At 46.6% G+C, this 19,465-nt stretch overlaps 3 protein-coding genes and 1 pseudogene across 6 annotated transcripts; 2 read left to right on the top strand and 2 right to left on the bottom strand.

Annotated features, from left to right (window-relative positions):
• Positions 1-662: 662 nt before the first annotated feature.
• LOC120661950 lies at positions 663-2,653 on the top strand (annotated as a pseudogene).
• Positions 2,654-4,130: 1,477 nt separating this feature from the next.
• LOC120661951 (hydrophobic protein LTI6A) lies at positions 4,131-5,176 on the bottom strand. Of its 2 annotated transcripts, none has more exons than XM_039940981.1 (3): positions 4,930-5,176; positions 4,683-4,797; positions 4,131-4,411 (listed from the first exon to the last, which is right to left on the bottom strand). In XM_039940981.1, exons 1-2 carry the CDS (start codon positions 5,014-5,016, stop codon positions 4,714-4,716), a joined length of 171 nt encoding a protein of 56 aa, XP_039796915.1. In that variant the 5' UTR covers positions 5,017-5,176; the 3' UTR covers positions 4,131-4,411; positions 4,683-4,713. The 2 variants fall into 2 exon arrangements, with proteins under 2 accessions (XP_039796915.1, XP_039796914.1); XM_039940980.1 differs by having other exon boundaries at positions 4,132-4,411; positions 4,697-4,797.
• Positions 5,177-6,273: 1,097 nt separating this feature from the next.
• LOC120661949 (pentatricopeptide repeat-containing protein At4g33990-like) lies at positions 6,274-12,216 on the bottom strand. Of its 3 annotated transcripts, XM_039940978.1 has the most exons (6): positions 9,769-12,216; positions 9,359-9,585; positions 8,337-8,870; positions 7,937-8,089; positions 6,805-6,932; positions 6,274-6,660 (listed from the first exon to the last, which is right to left on the bottom strand). In XM_039940978.1, exon 1 carries the CDS (start codon positions 11,922-11,924, stop codon positions 9,834-9,836), a length of 2,091 nt encoding a protein of 696 aa, XP_039796912.1. In that variant the 5' UTR covers positions 11,925-12,216; the 3' UTR covers positions 6,274-6,660; positions 6,805-6,932; positions 7,937-8,089; positions 8,337-8,870; positions 9,359-9,585; positions 9,769-9,833. The 3 variants fall into 3 exon arrangements, with proteins under 3 accessions (XP_039796912.1, XP_039796910.1, XP_039796913.1); XM_039940976.1 differs by having other exon boundaries at positions 9,359-12,216; XM_039940979.1 differs by having other exon boundaries at positions 8,337-8,657; positions 9,359-12,216.
• A 3,750-nt stretch (positions 12,217-15,966) lies between these two features.
• Positions 15,967-18,024, top strand: LOC120662944. The gene is made up of 2 exons (XM_039941987.1): positions 15,967-17,576; positions 18,021-18,024. The coding sequence occupies exons 1-2, from the start codon at positions 15,967-15,969 to the stop codon at positions 18,022-18,024; spliced, it is 1,614 nt and encodes a 537-aa protein (XP_039797921.1).
• Positions 18,025-19,465: the final 1,441 nt, after the last annotated feature.

Genomic DNA, 19,465 nt, shown 5'->3' with positions numbered 1-19,465 from the left:
AATGCATTTGCATTTATCGAAAATCTAGGGAACCAAATAAACAACGCGGTTTCCAATCACAACCGCTATAGTTAATTAGGGATAATATGATCATTTTCTAGTACTAGTAACATGTCTAAAAATTTCTAAACGAACTGTCTTTCCGAGACGGAGGGAGTACATCTTTTACTACACATATAGCACGTGAATTTTGAATATTTGACATCTTCCATTTCATATGTTTAACTTTACACAAGTTTTTCAGGTCGGGGGGGGGAGACATTGCTTTATGAGCTGCACCTTACATAAAATTCACTGTTGAGGCTAGCATCTTGAATTGGGTAATCACACTTTTACAAATCCCCCCTCCCACCCTCCTGCGCCCTTTCCTTTGTATGTTGATCTAATGGTCCAGATTGGAGTTTCCATAGTTTACATACGAAGGTGGTTTACATAACCTACGTTGCCTTAAAAAAATAATATCACTGCTGCTGGTCCTGGAAAAATAAGAGGTCATTGGGCCAAATCAGCTTTGTTTCTCGTTTCCAACATGTAATCCGGCCTAGCCCATCGTCACGTGCTACGACTACGATCGGCCCATTCTCCACTCCCTAAACCCTGAACCCTCTTTCCCCTCCCTCGCCAAGACAACACAAGGTAACCCCAATCCCCGCCCCACCGCCATGTCGTCCACACCGGCGGCCGTCGCATCCCCTGCCTCCGAGCAAGCCAAGTCCAAGAAGAAGAAGCACAAGTCAAATGACGCCGTTGTCACCGACCCGCCACTGCTCGCCGAGGCCGAGGAGAAGACCGATGGCTACCTAATCAAGCCCCAGTCCCTGGTGCCGTCCCTCGACACCTCCACCTAGCCGCTCCTCCTCAAGAACTACGACCGCCCCAACGTCCACACCGGCCACTACACCCCGCTCCCCTCCGGCCACTCGCCGCTGAAGCGCCCCCTCGCCGAGCACCTCCGCTACGGCGTCATCAACCTCGACAAGCCATCCAACCCGTCCTCCCACGAGGTGGTGGCCTGGATCAAGCGCCTCCTCGAGAATACCGGCCACAGCGGCACGCTCGACCCCAAGGTCACCGGCAACCTCATCGTCTGCGTCGACCGCGCCACGCGCCTCGTCAAGTCACAGCAGGGCGCCGGGAAGGAGTACATCTGCGTCGTGCGCTTCCACGCCGCCGTTCCTGACACGGCCTGCGTGGCGCGCGCACTCAAGGCGCTCACGGGCGCCGTCTTCCAGCGCCCGCCGCTCATCTCCGCGGTCAAGCGCCAGCTTAGGGTGCGGACCATCTACGAGAGCAAGCTCCTGGAGCACGACCCCGAGCGCCACCTTGCGGTGTTCTGGATCTCCTGCGAGGCAGGTACCTATGTCTGGACTCTCTGTGTGCACCTTGGCCTGCTCCTTGGCGTCGGCGCGCATATGCAGGAGCTGCGCCGTGTCCGGTCGGGCATCCTGGGGGAGCAGGACAACATGGTGACCATGCACGATGTGATGGACGCGATGTGGTCGCTTGACAACTACAAGGACGAGACCTACTTGAGGCGCATCGTCATGCCACTGGAGGTACTGCTCACCAGCTACAAGAGGCTTGTTGTGAAGGACTCGCCGTGAATGCTACCTGCTATGGTGCTAAGCTTATGATCCCTGGGTTGCTCCGGTTTGAGAATGATATTGAGACTGGAGAGGAGGTTGTTCTGATGACTACAAAGGGAGAGGCGATTACTATAGGTATTGCTGAGATGACCACTGCTGTCATGGCGACTTGTGACCATGGTGTAGTCGCAAAGATCAAGAGGGTTGTGATGGACAGAGACACATACCCAAGGAAGTGGGGGCTTGGCCCAGTGGCCCTCAAGAAGAAAAAGCTGATTGCTAAGGGCCTCCTTTATAAGCACGGGAAGCCAAATTAGAAGGCCCTAGATGAGTGGCTTCGGAATGTGGTGCTTCCCGCTGGTGGTGATGTATCGATTGCTAGCATTGCAGCTGCTCCTGAACCAGAGAAGGTGAAGGTAGAACAAGATGTCGTGGGCGGTGAAGAGGTCAAGGAGAAGAAGAAGAGGAAGAAGGATGATGAAACCGATGGTGGTGATGCTTCTGTTCCTGTTAAGAAGATCAAGACTAAGGAGGCTGCTGAGACAGTGGAAGGGGAAAAGAGTGAGGAAAAGAAGAAGAAAATGAAAGATAAGGCTGAGTCAGGATCGGCGGAAGTGGAGGAGGAGGCTGATGTGGCTAACGACGAGGATGGAAGCAAGAAGAAGAAGAAGAAGAAGAAGAAGAAGAAGAAGAAGAAGAAGAAGATGATGATGATGAAGAAGAAGAAGAGCAAGGAAGGAAGCGATGCCCCGGTTCCAGAGATTGCTCAAACCGGAGATGGTGCAGAAGCTGAGAAGAGCAAGAAGAAAAAGGAGAAGAAAAAGAAGAAGAGTCGAGAAACAGAGTAGACGCAGTAGCCAGTAGGTACAACTATAATTTACACTTGCTGGTTGTCTACTGTTTTGGAGTTGTAGGGGGGCGGTGGCAATGTTTTCATTGGAACTCTTTGGACAACGATGGTTGTATTGTTGTGTCCGTTATCACAATGAAATGAGGTTTGTTATCATTCCGGCTTAGTGGTCCATTAGGTCGATAGCCTTTTTGAGCTTGCCAAACTGTGATAACTCTGCTGTGTCAAGTGGCAGTTCTTAGTCATATACTGAGTAGCAGTGTATCGATATACTGTTGCATTTTAACATTTACTCCCCACTAGGAGTTTGCTCTGAGTAGCAGTGTATCGATATATTGTTGGCATTGTCACTGGCTAGGAGCTGTATGCTTCTAATGTGCCTATGCTTTGAATGATATGATGATAACTTGGATCTCTAATTCTCTATCCTATATTCGCTGTTGTTTAGGGATGCTTAGTTCTTCAGTTAGGTGCTTAGGTCCAAAACATAAGGGATGCCTGCGGCGCAGATCGTGAATTGGGTTGCACATAGCCCATGGGCCATGGCTTCTGCCTGAATCCGTGGTTGGCATTGTTCTCTGCTGCACTTGTACCGTTGATTTGGCTGAGAAGCTCTTGTCGTCCTCGCTGCAGTGGGAAGTCACAGCAGCCAGTCAGCAGAGTTTACAACCATTTACGCTGTTGGGCCGGTCGGCTCTGATGGGCTCTCGTGCGGACAGCGCCCGCCGTTCCGTTGGCTGGCCCATAAGGATAGCGGAGCCCGACGGCGACAAGTTTCAGGCCCAGGCAATCAGGCTGCCTCGCGCTTGTCTGCGGATGGCGCGTGCCTACTTGCCTAGTAGACCCCAACGTCCCAGCATCTGCCTCCGCACCGTTGCGCTGGCCCCAGGCACATGCGGCGCCGGAGAAGAGACTCGTCGGCTCGGCGCTGTGGGGCGTTGCGCGGGGATGCGGATGGATGGATTCCCCTAGCCTGTTGTGCAATTTCAGCTGGGCAGGTTTTGGCACCCGACCGATCGGGCTCAGGCTCAGGCTCGACACGACACGACATTTTCGCCACCAGGCGGGCTGGCGCCGTCGTCGGCTGGCCGATGGACGGTCGCTCTCGACCGTGAGCTGGTCTTGTTTTGTGCGATCCGCTCCCACAATGCATGAAAGCGAGATCCAACCACGGGGAACCGAAACCGACCGTGCTCGTGGTACGTGACCGTCACCACGGCCCAGGTTGTGAACTAGCGGTGTTCCGTTCCCCCCGGGAATAGGATGCTGTGAATCGTGAGTTGGCGACTCGACGAGGCCATCGTTTTTAATTGATGAAAGAAAGCTGCTAGATGCCAGTATCTGCCCGCCCATCGCTGGCACCGGTTCCAAAAACAATGCCAGCATCTGACTTCTCAGAGCACTGACCGAAAACAATGCTAGCATCACATGCAAAAAAAAAAAAACAGAGAGAACAAAGTAAAAATACGGATGGCTAAGGTGATCGATATAGGACCAAACAAAGGCTCGACAGCGGACCACCACCCTCCCGCTGCAAACGCGACAAGGCATACAAGCGCCCACAATTCGACGCCATTATACTACCCTTTTTCCCTCCGTGATCCGTTCCATCGGACAGGTCCGTTCCGTTCGAAACGTGAAGAGGCTAGGCTAGCTCACCAAACAATATTAATGGCCGACTATTGAAAAACAAAGGGGGAAAACGGATAATGTCATTGCTCAAGTAGCCAGGGGATCGGATTTTCCACCGAAGAAAGGACGAAACAATTAATTAATCAAAGTACAGGGACGGAAATGTGCAGAGGAACTGGACGATACAGTGGAGGAGGTGCAGCCCGTACCCCAGGAACAGGGCCGCACCCAAAGGAAAAAAAACAAGAAAAACCAGAAGCTAGAAAAAAAAGAAATTACATCGTCTCAAAACAGCTGTAGCAGATTACACCAGAATATCAAGCGCACGAGGTCCCATTATCACCTGCCCAAAAGCCAAAAAAAAAAAAGATTGACTGTTAGTTACTGCTAGCAGCTGACACAAGATTAACCGAAATCCTGACCAACATGCTGCTGTGTGTTTGTTCTTCACTGCAAAATTCACTTGCATGCTTTGGAAGGTATATGTATGGTGCTTTTCTTTTGCAGCACTCTAGCTAATCGATCTCTAGATAATTCAATTCCTAGCTACTTCATCATCTACATGATTAACACTTTGTGTAACAAGCTAAGCTGTTGAAGAAGCTGGTGCGTGCCTGCATAATAGTACCTCGAAGGAGATGTCGTCTACTTGGTGATGGCCCAGACGGCGTAGATGATGCCGGGGAGGTAGCCGAAGAAGGTGAGGACGAGGCAGATCCAGAACTCAACCTGCCGGATATAGAGCATGCAAGAGTCATCAGCAGCCGCCACAACACAAATAAACCAGAGCACAGTGACATGCATGCGATGCGAGCGCAAAGGGAAGACGAAGAACCAGCGATCTAGCTGCCACTGACTTACCCCGCAGCCGAACTTGAAGAAGACCCCGAGCGGCGGCAGGATGATGGCGAGGATGATGTCGATGCAGGTCGCCGTGCCGTCCGACATCTTCTCGATCGATCTCTTTTATCTCTGCCGCCGATCGAGTAGGAGGAGGGGAGAAAATAGCAGAGCCGAGATCGCGAGCTTGCGAGCAAGTTAATTGTAGCTGAGCTTGAGTAAGTGCGATGAGCTGAGCTCTCCCGGCCGCCGGCTTATAAAGGCGGGGCGGCTGCCGGCACGTGGTGGCCTGCGTGTGCCAAGATGCCAAGAGGCTGGCCGGTAGGGGCGGGCGGGTATCGGATCCGAACCGTTCCCCAGCCACGTGCGCCGAGCTGTCCGGCAGCTACGGCCAGCGCGGACAGATCCGATCCATCGGACGGATCGGAGGCGCCCGCCGGCTGAATTTAGCTAGGGTTCGTTATTATTACTACGTTTCTGGCCTGGTTAGGTTTTGTGATGCTAGCTTGTTGACGTCCAAGGACACGAAGACCGGTCGAGCTCGTAGCACGCTACTAGTAGTAGCTTGCAGCTCCTAGCTAGTGAAATCAGGCATGCAGTGAAAAACGTACGCCTGCTAGCTGGACCCTGTAAGAAATTTTGAACTCGCAATGGACGGAAAAGGGTTCCTCTAACTTTGGTCCCTCTTCGTTTGGATCACTGAGGTGCGGGGCTGGAACCACATGTCAACGGCCGGGGGCAAAATCATGGAAGACTCGTCCCAATGGACACGGTGAACTTCAACTGCTGCCTGCCGTAACGGGTAGTTAGCGCTGGGTCTGTTCAAGAGTCTTTCTTTTAAATTAGGGAAGGAAACGAAGTGTTGAGTGCTACGTGGAAGCAGATCCGCAGAAACTTGAAGAACAACCAGCTGCGCTCCTCGGGGAGCATTAAGAAAACCCGCTTAAACAAAAACACTCATGTTTCACGGTCGGCCAGGCTGTGCCAGCTGCGAGCCAGAGGGAAGCGTATGTACACCTTGGTTTGCAGCAATTGCTTAACCATTCCTTTGATTCGAGTACTCTCTCCGAAGAAGTCGATCTACCACAGGTCCACAGCTCAACATTCTTTTTAAAGAAAAGCTGGTTATTACTCCATCGTGCTAATCCTACCAGTCAGCAGCAGATCTTTCTGATTTGCTTTCATCAGGGAACAACCTTTTGCTTTGACATGACATTGTTTACTAGCGTTTAGCTAGTGTGGATCATGTTGTACTCCCTTCGTTTCTAAATAACTGTCGTTTTCGTTTTCCGAGAAATAGCTTTGATTAATTTTATATAAAAAAATATTAATATTTATGATACATAATTAATATAATTATATAGATATTTTAATCTAGTTGTTTAACAAATTTATTTGAAAATACAAATATTGCATGTTTTTTCTATAAATTGAGTTAAATTTATAGCACACACATCAAGAACGACACTTAAAAAAAAAGGGACGGAGGGAGTAGGTAGGGACGGTCTCTAGGACGGCCCGCGCGCGTCGATCAATCATGCACGGCCTTTGATAATCTCTCTCCTGTACATCTGTCCGCCCCAGTCCTCTCTGCTAGCGAATCATGATTTTCATGACAAGGAACCTGCTTCCGTTGCTACCAGTCATGTTCGGCCCGAATCGTAACAGGCGGGCTTTTCAATATTCCATCCTAGAGTTTGCTCGGAGGCTTTCAGCATGTTCTTGTGGATCTTGACTCTGGACGGTTTGTGCCTGAATATGACCAGGACCAGGAAAAATAATTAAAGAGGGTAAGAATGTTATGCGTACCTGGAAAGAACTTTTGCTTTCATTTGTTTTTAAGCTTTTACATGCATGTTCTCGACCGAAAATGTAAGAAAGCTTTTATCAGTGTACCTTTAGAGAGTAGACTCCAATGTTCAACATTTGCAGATGTACTCCACTCCAGTGCGACTTGGCTTGGCCTGAAAATCATCCCGGAGTTTGCGATAGCAGGCGACCATAAAGCCAAGCTGTCCCTGAACCTGTGCGCAAAGACCACTCATTAACACGTAATTTTTTTTTTACCATACCAATCAGCTCGCCCAGTGAGCAGCGTGCGAGAGAGTTAAGGATAACGCAGCCTAATTTGAAACCACCAGTGTGACATAAATCTTCTTGAAAACCACAAATAATGCATAAATCTTGCTAGACAATAAAAATAACAGAATGGCCTGTGGACCGTGGACATGTCGGCACGTACCCACCGCCCACGCCATTGCCCATTCCATGATTCCAACGTCCATGAATGATGATGAATGGACCACGACCACGACCACCCCCGATCGACAAGCCGCTATCAAACACCACTGTGCTGCAATGGCAGGCCCTGCCGACGAATCATCAGACCAAGCAAGCACCCAAGCTCGTCTCATGTCTTGCTTGCATGCTGCAGCTGCTATACACGCTTCCTTCTGGGTGATGTAGGCTGATAGGTGATAGCGAAGCGAGCTATTGCTGCCTGTGAATTCAGAGGGTCGTCGGTGGCCGGTGGGAGCAGCATGACGGGACGGCGTGGGTCGGTACCCGGTTCTCAGGGGCGCCCTTATCTGCCCACATGGAGAGCAGCGCCGTTTAAGCTCCAGTTCCCAAAGACCAGCATGGATTAGGATATAAGCATTTGCCAGTTTTTCGTTGGGGTAGCTAATGAATGATTGACAAGTGGGTTCTAAATCTTGAAGAATTGTAGTATTAATCATGTTACTTAGGTCTTTTCGAAGGTTTCGGTAGGTAGTTATAATTTGTGGAGTTCTCCAGAACAGAGGCTCCACATGTGCAGCCTATCATTTCTTACTCCGGTATCTGCAGCCAGCCAGGAAACGGCTACTGGCTAGCTGAAGTCTACCACTCGGTTATAATTGAAGAACTGGACGGTTAGCAATACGCTCGTTACCTAATCGTAGTATGCAAGTCTATGAGGATTACTTTCCATCATGTATAGACGACTGGTTGCTAATGAACTTCTGATTCTGTTGCAGAAGATAATTACCGGTGTAGGATGGCAGGTGGTCCAAGTCATATCACACCGGCCATTGGAGCTCTTTTGATAAGAGTCGACAAATCGAGGTGACCTGGATCGGATAAGGATGCCCGTTGGCTTTGGGCTTTGCCTTCTTAAAGCTCGCAAGTTATTCTACTCCATCTACGCAGCAAGGAAATAAACAAGGTGAGAAACCAAAAGACATCCAAGGGCATAGTGTAATCGAAGACTCCACGGCTCTACTTCATGGCACGGCACAATAGTAGCACAAATCATCAAGTGATGGCATTTTCACTTTTTCAGAGCTCTGGAGTGAAATTGAAGAAATGTCAAATCATACAGAAGCAACTGAAGCATTGGGACTGCAAACATATCAAGAGGAAAAATTTGGAAGAAAGGAGCTCCTTACCCCATAGATTCAGCGAAGCAGAATTGGACAACGGCCGCAATATGTAGTTGGACCCCATAAGTGATTGTCCTCCGAACAATCTTCAGATAGCAGCAACGCTCGGTAGGACAAGAAGGCTATCCACTATCTGACGAAGACATGTAGTGAGCCCAGTCCATTGTGTTGGCCCAGAACCTTCATTAATTAACTGCCCTTGTGCATTGCATATGATGCATCACCAGTGAAATCCGGGTGCTTTACTGATTCTGCTTTTGGTACTCTTTCTGCTTTTGGCATCTGTTGGTGGAGACACCATTGTTGTATATGATAGCAACAGGTGAACTGATTCATGAGAAAGCAAAAGCTTTGTCATGCTGAAACCCAGTACAGAGAAAGACTGCACTGATATGTGCAGTCTAACTATCTGCTTAGCAAATAAGCCCCGCGAATCATGGCAAAAAAGTATATATTTCACGATCACTGAAAAACTTCAAACAGAACAGAACTGGAAATGTGGGTTACTTCTGTTTCTTCAGTGCAGTGTACAGCGACAGCCTACAGCAAGGATACGAAACCTAAGAAGTATGAGTGTGGCACATCTAAAAACATCTAAATTATCTTAGTGCATGAGTATCAATTTTCTTTGATGAACGGTTGGTCAATAATGAAATGATTGCAGACATATTCTTGATCATTGATAAGAAAAATTAGCATCAGAATATTAAGCTGCGTACAGAGCAATGAGAAGTTACATTCCAGAAAAAGGAGTTCTTAAAAAAAAGTTAAGTGATGCTGAGAAAATTGAATACATTAATCATTAAGATCCATATGAAGCATGGTGATAGTCAAACAGAACAAATATGCTGAGCTGTACATTCTGGATATCTTGTGACACCACAAAATACCATCTTTAGCTAACTACTAGCAGGAATGCAGATTGCATGCATGGTAAAGAAAAAAAATAGCATTTTAAAACCCTTCAACATGTAACACCAAGAAAATGCATAAACAGTACAATTTACTTTGTAGTCATGTACACTCACCTATGCCCACAAACACAAAAATTTCGCCAGAGAAGACCTCTGAAAAATGAGTTGATGCAGTAGCTGTTGCTCTGTTGTTCTTTATCAACAGTTTTACAATAATACAATTGACCTTGCCTTATGTATCCAGGATATGGTATTAAGTGACCATGCCTACTTTTGCGAGATCTGTATGTTGCCATTGAAAATGACAGTCATAGATTTTTTTTTATCTCCTTTACACTTATTTGGTTAAGAGAGACCTTAAGGATTGGAATATCTCTAAAGAGATAGCTTTGGATAGGAGCGCTTGGAGACTAGTTATCAATGTGCCTGAACCTTGAACTTTTTCTTTCGGGTTTCATCTCTAGCCTACCCCAACTTGCTTGGGAAAAAAGACTATGTTGTTGTTGTTGTTGTTGTACACTTATTTGTTCCATGCGCTTTTTTCTCATAAAATAGATACAAATATGTATGAGGAACCACAAGCTGATGGTCAAATCAAGCTATTTCCTGTTCTCTTCTTCAAGCTCCTATCTTCTATCATATTTCTTATCCTAGTCACATCAGACCACATTCCAGCATTCGCGTAGATGTTAGACAACAGAATATGATAGCCAGGATCATTGGGGTTTTGTTCAAATATTCTTTCCGCGACAAGCTCAGCAATGTCCATTCTATTATGCTCTCTGCACGCTGACAATAGACACCCAAGAACATCGATTTCTGGCACTTCTTGTAAATTTGCAATAAAACTCCAAGCATCATCAAGCTTCCCAGATCTGCTATAAAGGTCAACAATGCACGAAAAGTGCTCCTTATCTGGAGAGAGATTATAGTCCCGTAACATGGAATCGTAGAAGTGCAAGCCCTTATCAATAAGGCCTGCATGGCTACAACATGACAACAGAGCTACAAAAGTCACTTTATCTGGAACAACTCCATCTCTCTTCATTAGGTCAAAAAGAATGAATGCTTGATCATCATGACCATGCTTTCCAAGAGAAGAAATCAGAGTGTTATATGTAACAGCATTGCGCTCTGTCATTAGTAGAAGAATATTGCTGGCTATTTCTAGGCAACCACACTTGCAGTACATATCTATAAGTGCATTACTAACTGAGCAAACCAAACTTAGGTTATGCCTGATGGCATAAGCATGTAGTTCCTTACCCTGAAGGAGCCTGGAGTGTTGATTGCATAGCGGAAGAACTGAAACAACAGTCACATGATCAGGTCTTAGTCCCACTTTCTGTAGTGCCCTTAATGCATGCAATGCTGACTTAGAATCCTCATTCACAGCATATCCTCCAACCATTGAATTCCAAATGACTAAATCTTTCTTTGGTGTGAACTTAAATATAATTTCTGCTTCCCCAATGAGTCCTTGCTTACTGTAGAAGTCAATGAATGCACTCACCAGAAACTCACTGTGGTCAAGTCCATTTCTTACGGAGAAGCAATGAATTTCTTTTCCATACCTGGATAACTTAAGCTCTGAAAGACTAGGAAGTATGGTCGCCAGAGTAGTCGAGTTAGGCTTTACTCCTGAAGAAACCATTTCAGTAAACAAATTGATACCTGAGGCATACATTCTATTTTGTAAATGCCCTGCGATTATGGTGCTCCAAGAGACTACATCCTTGTAATCAATAGACCAAAACAGAGAAGCTGCCACATCCAGACAAGTACATTTGCAGTACATATCAACTAAAGCATTACGAACACAAATGTCATCGCCGGCTCCACATCTTACTGCACAGCCCTGCAATGCCATTCCAGTCCTAAGCTCTTTCACCCTACCACATGCTGGAATAACAGTGGCGAAAATCACAGAATCAGGCAGAAACCCTTCTGACCTCATGCGATTGAACAAATCCATCACCTCGAACCAGTCCCCTCCATGCACAGTCCCTCCGATCATCGCAGTCCATGCAGCCAAGTCCCTTACTCCCATGCTCTCAAACACGCTCCTTGCTTCGCCCAAGCACCTACACTTGGCAAACATGTCCACGAGTGCGCACTGCACAAACAAATTGGGCACCACACTGCCACGGGCAATTTCTGTCTCAATGTTCTTTCGAACCCTTCTCCCCTGCTGAACAGCTCCAAGCGCCGCGCACGCTTTTAGAACAGGAGGGTACATGAAACAGTCAGCAGCGATCGAACCATCACTGACCACGTCCCAGTAGCGCTCCAGCGCTTCTGAGAACCTGCCGGCGTCGACGAGGCCCTTAATAACGGCGTTCCACGCGAAGGAGTTCCTCCTAGGCATTCCGTCGAACACACCCAGAGCGTGGCCGAGCCCTGCACCCCCCAGCCTGGCGTACGCGCGCACCAGCTGCGCGGCGAGGGCAGTGCTGCGACGGTACCCGCGCACCAGTAGGGCGGCGTGCAGTCTCCGCACCTCCGCGAGCACTGGGCCCGACTCCAGCCGGAGGAGGAGCGACTTGTGCGAGACGGCGGCGCCGGGAGGGCCGCAGCTGCTGCGACAACCGCGGCGAGGAATCGTCGCTGGGGAGGCAAGGGAAGGGCGAGGCAGCCTCAATTTGATTCCCCTCTTCACGGCGGAGTAGAGCGTAGGCATCCCGTGCGCGCGGGGTTTCACTTTTGAGTTTTGAATGGCGAGGAGTTGTCTTAACCAGCCAGCTCAGGATTTCTCATGGATTAATGAGCCACATCCTGATGAGCCTCAGGGTGGTCAATCGCCACCGCTTTCCCCGACGACCGCCGCTCCACCACCGCCTGTTCTTCGGCCACAGCCATCATCCTCCTCATCGCCTCACCCCTCTCTTTCACATCCTCCCACTGCTCCGCGTCCTCCATGGCTCCATCTCGCATGGCACTGGTTCGCGACTTGGCGTCTGTGTAGGAAGCCCTAGCCCCTAGCTCTGGGCCTGCGTGGGCAGCCCAGCACAAAGCGGACCTGATGATTGATGAAGTAGGCTGCCCAGCGAGCTGAGGCCCAGTTCGCTCGCACTCGCCTGGGCTGGGTTTTGATTTTGAGGTACGAAACCCTATTGTGGCCCAGGTAATTTGATTTTGAAGTACGAAACCCGCCTGGGCTGCGTCAATGTTTCGCCGGCTTGCAAATGTGTGCAACTTGTGACTTGGTCGCTTTGATTTCTTGCTCGGGCTCGGAGAGTTGGAGGAGGACCTCGTCTCGTCCACGTCACTGGGCGACCGTTTGACCTTCTAGTCGCCGAGCTCGAGCTGCATGGTTGGCACTCGAGATTTGTCGGGCGTGGGTGAGATCAGCGGTGACGTAAGCGAGCTTTGTCCAGACGTACGCCAACTTTAGTGAGCGGTGGCAACAGCGCTTTCGCTGGACCAGCCGCTTGAGGCTTGAGCTTCACTTCACGTCCACATCCACATGCGACATGCGACAGGGATGGGAGAAGCGCGTCGCGCCTCCTGGTTTCTAGCCGTCTTACGCTGGATTGGATACTCGATTGCGTTCGTGCCTGAGGTTTCCAAATTGACCTCTCCATAGCTTCTCGAACACAGGGGAGCCTCTGCTTCTTGAGCGGAATGATGCTTCTAGTTCTAGAAAAACCAGCAGCGAAGTTGACAGAGCAGAGACTAGCAGGAGTCCAGGACGACGCGTACTGCCCTCGACCCTTAAGCTATCTAGAGGTGGCGCTCTTGCATTCTAAAGCCTCAATCAGGACGAGGCGTCAGCGTCAAGCCGTCAACTTCAGTACATGTTGTATACTTCCTCTGTCGAGGAAAGAATGCAACTTTAGCTTTTCTCACGCAAACCAATAAAATGATAAAATGATGTATATACCCTACTGTGATTCAAACGAGCTCTGGAATGTTCGCTGTGGCATGGAGCGGTAGCGAAAAAAGCTCCGGGTGCAGGCACTTTTTATTCCATGAGCTGCACTTGTTTTACAGTGGTGCCAGACCCACGTGCGTGGCTTAGATGCCATCAGCTCCGTGTCAGTGCTTTTTTTTTCAATTAGTGGGTCCCACACTGAGTGGTGTATTCTAAAATTGTATTCTTTCTTGGACAATTTTTGAATCTTATAATTGCATTCTTTCTCGGACGGAGGTAGTAGAACCTCAAGATTCCAGTCATTATTTGGACAATTATATTGCATACTGCACACACGCCTCAAATTAATAAATCCAGCGGCTGTACATGTTGGAAGATGAATCTATTCAGCATCTCTTTTTTGAGTGCCATGTGGCAAAAACTGTTTGGAATGTTGTTTTCTTTGCTTTCGGAATAAAGCCACCTACTAGTATTGCAAACATGTTGGGTTCTTGGTCGAGAGGTTCTAACGGAACTTTAGAAAACATATTTTGGCAGGGGTAGCGGCAATGTGCTGGGCAATTTGGCTAACCCGAAATGATGCAGCTTTCAATCGATCCTTTTACAACTCGTGTTTGCAGGTTATCTTCAGAGGGACATACTGGACCAGATTTTGCTCGCAGCTGTCTAAAGAGGAAGAGAAGAATCTTATAAAGAAGGAGTGCCAACACTTGGAAGGTTTGGCGTTGGAGGTGTTTTCCAGGAGTGGGTGGAATTTCAGGAGCTGGATAGAGGGCTAGATGTTCAAATCAGATTCACTGTGGCTTTCTATTGGTTGTCGTTCTGAAGGATGTTTTAGCTTCTCGTGTTCAGGTTTAGCCTTTGCTTGGCAGACTAAGCACTGCAGTTTCGTACTTGGCAGTGTACCTTTCCGGTAGAGGCCGGCTTTGTGAAAGTATCTAGGCCCGTAGATGCTAAATGGTAAGTTTCGGTGATTAGTGACGATGTTTGTGACTAACGTGTGTTTTGTAGCGATTATCATTTAACCATTAAAGTCGCAAATAAAAGGAGACCCCTCAAAATCAACATTCAAAGTCATGGACTCAAATTCACAAGACTAAGGATCTTTCTAGACTCAAGTGTCACAAGGAGATGAAGGATACTTGATTTAGTTTAGGTTTTATAGTTTTTAGTTCGTGACCGTACTATTAAGGGGGGTTCTAAGTGAGTAGCTTGATCATCCAAAGAGTTGGCCTTAGATTTCATGCACACTTGCTCAAGACCAGCTCAAGATAGCCAAATAAACTCAGAAAAACACTTAGAAGTAGAAAAGATCGACGTTCGAATCAACCCCAAGTCAGAAAATAGAAAACAGAAAAGGTTCAGTGGGGTCGGATTATCCGAATCTATTGGTTCGGATAAACACTCCAAAGAAGCCGGATTATCCGACCCTATAGAATTCACGTCGGATTTTGAGTTAGAGTATTCTGTAGAGAACATGTTTTGGGGGGCTGAAAAATGCTAGTGGGTTCGGATTATCCGACCTGGTCAAAAGAGCACGTCGGATGAATGGTCGGATAGTGTACCAGAGAGCATGTTTTCAGCTGGATTTTTTCTCTCTGTGGGACCGGATGATCCGACAGGTCTATGTCAGAGCATTGGACTAATGCTACGGGTAATTGATCAGTGAACGTTGGATGAAATTCAAATTCACAGTTTCACCGGATGATTCGACCTCTTGATCATACATGCGTCGGACAAACACACCGGATGAATGACATCAGCAAAGATTTAAACCCTAACGGCTAAACTGGAAATGCCAGTGGGTTCGGATGATCCGACCCTGTTATTTTTGCTAGGTCGGATTATCCGACATTACCAGCTTTTTGCAGAAAGTTAGCAACGGCCACTTGGTGATCTCTAGCCTATTTAAGGGGGTACCTCGGGTCTCTTCACTGCCTTTTGAACCCTTGAACACCTGAGGCCACCCCATGAGTTGAGAGAAGACATCCACACATTGAGATCAAGCAATTCAACAAGAAATCAATCCCTTGGAAGAGTGCAAGTGTGCTAGAACCTTAGGGCCAACTGAGTGATGGTCAAGTGAAGGCTTAGAGCTTGTTACTCTTGGTGTTTGATGACACCTAGGTCTTAGTGATCGGAGGCTCTTGGTGAGCTCTTGGAGTTTGTGGGAGCCCCAAGAAGAAGAAGTTGTACACAGTTTGAAGCCCGCCATTCCGGAGATAGAGAAGGGGTTTTCTTAGTGGATACTTGCTCTTCATGATGCAAGGGAGTGATACCCTTTGTGGGTGCTCCAACGTGGACTAGGGGGGAGCGTCAACTTCTCGATACCACGGGGAAAAAATCTTGTTGTCCCTTGTCCATTCTCATTTACATTCAAGCAATTTACTTAGTTATTTTTCAGTTCTTGCTCTTTGTTTGTTTGTTGAGACTAGAACTTGCACTTGATAGTTTGCTTCATTTTGGACTAGCCTTTGCATGATAGTGTGATCCATCTAAGGAAATGGCTTTGTTAGTGTGCTTACCTACTTAGATTTCTCATGTTAGTGTGCACTAGACTTTAGGTCTTTGAACTATAAGCTTGGGCACCACTAGAAGAAGGTTAAGGACTCGTAGAAATTTAAAAAGTCCCAATTGACCCCTCCCTCTTGCGCCACGATCCTTTTAATTGGTATCAGAGCGTAGACGCTCTTTTTAGGGTCTAACAACCTAGAGAAATGGCCCCAGGGAGTACTGGACCACCCAAGCTAGATGGGCGAAACTATAGCTATTGGAAAGCCCGCATGCGAGTTACCTTGAGGGTCTTAACCCTCTTGCTTGGGAGGTTACCGACAAAGCTTTTGGTGTTATGGATGAGGACCAAACAAAAAGGAATGCTAGAGCCAAAAATGCTTTATTTGATGCTATTGGTGAAGATATGTTTGCTCGTGTGCATAGCAAGAAAACCGCTCATGATGTGTGGAAAGAGCTTGAGACCATCCATGTTGGGTCTAAGAAGCTCCGTGAGGAGAAGTACCAAGTGCTTAAAGAAAAACTCAATGAATTCAAGATGCATCCTAGTGAACTAGTTGAACAAATATATGCTAGGTTAAATGTTCTTGTTGAAGACATTAATGCAATTGAAATTTCTCCTTTGTCTACTAGTGACATCATCCGGAAGATTCTTCACTCATTGCACAAGCCCAAGTACAACATTGTGACATCTTTGCTCTATGAGAAAGATCTTTCAACATTGCGAGTGAGTGAAGTGGTTGGCAAGATTCGGTCTCATGAGATGTTTCTCTTGGGCGAAATTGATCCTCCTCAAGCCAAAGGTGATCTTGCTCTCAAAGCTAAAGGCGAGAACAAGTCAAGAAAGAAGAGCAAGGGCAAGACACCTATATCAAGCTCAAGAGAAGCTAGTGATGACTCAAATGATGAGGATGGTGATGAAGACACCAAGCTTGCCCTCCTCATGAGGAAGACCACAAAATTCATGTCAAGGTTGAACAAGAAGGGGTACAACTTTGATCACAAGAAAAATAAGTTTCGTACAAGGAAGCCCAAAGACAATCTCAAGAAGATATGCTATGATTGTGGCAAGTACGGTCATCTCTCATATGATTGCCCTCAAGAGTCAAACAAGAAGCAAGATGAGGACAATCAACCAACACACAAGAAAGAGCACAAGAAGGACCATGACAAGAAAGAGTACAAGAAGAAGAGGTCCTTCAAGAACAAAGAGAAGATCAAGGCTTTTCTTGGGGAGTGGATCACCGACGGCGAGACCTCAAGCGACGACGATGATGATGATGACTCCAAGAATGTCATTGTAGGGATCGCCATCCATGATGATGAACCACCACTACCTCCACCACCCATGTGCCTCATGGCTAGAAGTAACCCCAAGGTGAATTCCGATGACTCATGCTCTAGTGATAATGATAGTGATAATGAGTTATCTCCTAGTGATTTTAAGTTGCTTCTAGATGAATATAATGACATGATCAAGAAGGTTAAGTCCAAACTCAAGTGTTTAAAAAATGTGCATATTGAGCTTAAGTCTTCACATGATGAGTTATTTGTTAGACACAATGAGGTAGTAGAGACTTATGAAAAATGTGTTGTATCTAGCAAGCAACTTAGAGAGGATCATGATAAGTTACTTGTTAAGCACAATGAACTAGTTGAAAAACATGATGAAGTAGTTGTGCTCAACAAGTCGCTTGAAGAGTCCAACAAGAAGCTTAAGCTTGATTATGCTAATTTAAATTCAAAATATCAAGAACTTGAGTTTGCTTTTGATGTTATTGATGATGAACTTGAAACTCTAAAAACTAAAAACATCAATGCATCAACTTCTTGTGAAACACATGTGGAATCTTCCAAATCTTTCACTAATCATGATGTCCCTAGTTCTTCCAAGACTAACCATGATAGGGAAAATGAACTTGAAGAGGAGCTCCAAAGCTTGACCAAGTGCATGTTCAATGTGACAAGAGGAGAATACTTGCACAAGGAGATTCTCTTCAACAATGCAAGACACTTTGGAACTAAGGGTCTTGGATCCTTCCCAAAGCCACCGGAGAATGTTCCAAGGTCTCCGGAGCTCAAGGATTGCTTCAACAAGGAAGTAGGCTCCTATTATCAACATTGCCAAGATGTTGGACATCACACAAGGGAGTGTCCTCTTCCTAATCGCCCTCTTCCTAGCTTGCCTTTCAACTATAAGTCTCAATTTGATAACCGTCACTTTTTGTTGAGCAAGCTTAAGAATGGAAAGGTGAATGCCAAGTTCATTGGCACACAAGAGAAGAAAAAGCTACCCCGACAACTATGGGTTCCCAAAGTTTTAGTTACTCATATCAAAGGACCCAAAGTTGCTTGGGTTCCCAAACCTCAAGAGTAATTCTTTGTGTGTAGGTGAACTACAAAGCCGGTGGAAAACATTGGGTGCTTGATAGCGGATGTACACAACACATGACCGGCTATGTAAAGATGTTCACCTCACTAGATGAAGAAGTGGGCGATCACGAGCATGTCACCTTTGGTGATAATTCTAAAGGGAAAGTGGTAGGTTTGGGTAAGGTTGCTATCTCCAAAGATCTCTCAATTTCAAATGTGTTGCTTGTGGAGTCGGTAAGCTTTAATTTGCTTTCAATAGCACAACTTTGTGATCTTGGTTTGATATGTACCTTTAGTGATAATAGTGTAGTTGTTACAAGCAAGGAGGACAAGAGTTTGATCTTCAAAGGCTTCCGGCACGGTAATATCTACCTTGTGGATTTTTCATCTAACGATGCTAGTTTGGCTACTTGTCTCTTTTCAAAGAACTCAATGGGATGGCTTTGGCATCGACAGATTGCTCACATTGGGATGAGTCAACTAAACAAGGCATTCAAACGAGGTATAGTGGTTGGTATTAAAGATATTATATTTGACAAAAATAAGTTGTGTAGTGCATGTCAAGTCAGGAAGCAATTTGCTTCACCACATCCTATGAAGGCGTACCTATCCACATCAAGATGCCTAGAGTTGCTACACATGGACTTATTTAGACCAACTACCTACAAGAGCCTTGGAGGTAATCTTTATTGCTTAGTCATTGTTGATGATTACTGTAGATATGCTTGGACATTTTTTCTAGAGGACAAGAGCAAAACCATCGGGATCTTCAAGATATTCATCAAGCAAGCCCAAAACGAGTTCGAGTCAAGTGTGGTCAATGTTAGAAGTGACAATGGTTCCGAATTTCAAAATACTCAAGTTGAAGAGCTATGCAATGAAATCGGGATCAAGCATGAATTCTCCGCAACCTATACACCTCAACAAAATGGGGTTGTGGAGAGGAAGAACAAGACTTTAATCACTCTTGCAAGAGCAATGCTTGATGACTATGGGATTTCACAAAGGTTTTAGGCAAAAGCTATCAACACCGCTTGGCATGCGGCAAATCGGGTGTATCTCCACAAGTTATTGAAGAAGACCCCGTATGAACTTCTTGTTGGGAGGAAGCCCAATATCTCCTACTTTCGAGTCTTTGGGTGCAAATGCTACATCTACAAGAAGAGGAAGCATCTAGGTAAGTTCGAGAGTAGGTGTGATGTTGGTTTCTTAGTTGGTTATTCATCAAACTCCAAAGCATATCGAGTATTCAATAATGCTTCCCGCATAATTGAAGAAACTTGTGATGTGGAGGTTGATGAGACTAATGGCTCCCAAGGGAAAGTTTTTGCTTGTGATGCTGTAGGTGATGAACCACTACGGGAAGTCATGAAGAATATTGCCATTGGACAAGTCAAGCCAAAGGAGGAGGAAGAGATCATCACACCATCTAGCCAAGATGGAGCCCCTTCCAAGGATGACTC

The sequence above is a fragment of the Panicum virgatum genome, chromosome 2N (assembly GCF_016808335.1).
Source record: "Panicum virgatum strain AP13 chromosome 2N, P.virgatum_v5, whole genome shotgun sequence".
In the NCBI taxonomy this organism is placed as follows: domain Eukaryota; kingdom Viridiplantae; phylum Streptophyta; class Magnoliopsida; order Poales; family Poaceae; genus Panicum; species Panicum virgatum.
Note: the sequence above shows the minus strand (reverse complement) of the source record. Positions and strands in the feature narration are given on the sequence as shown.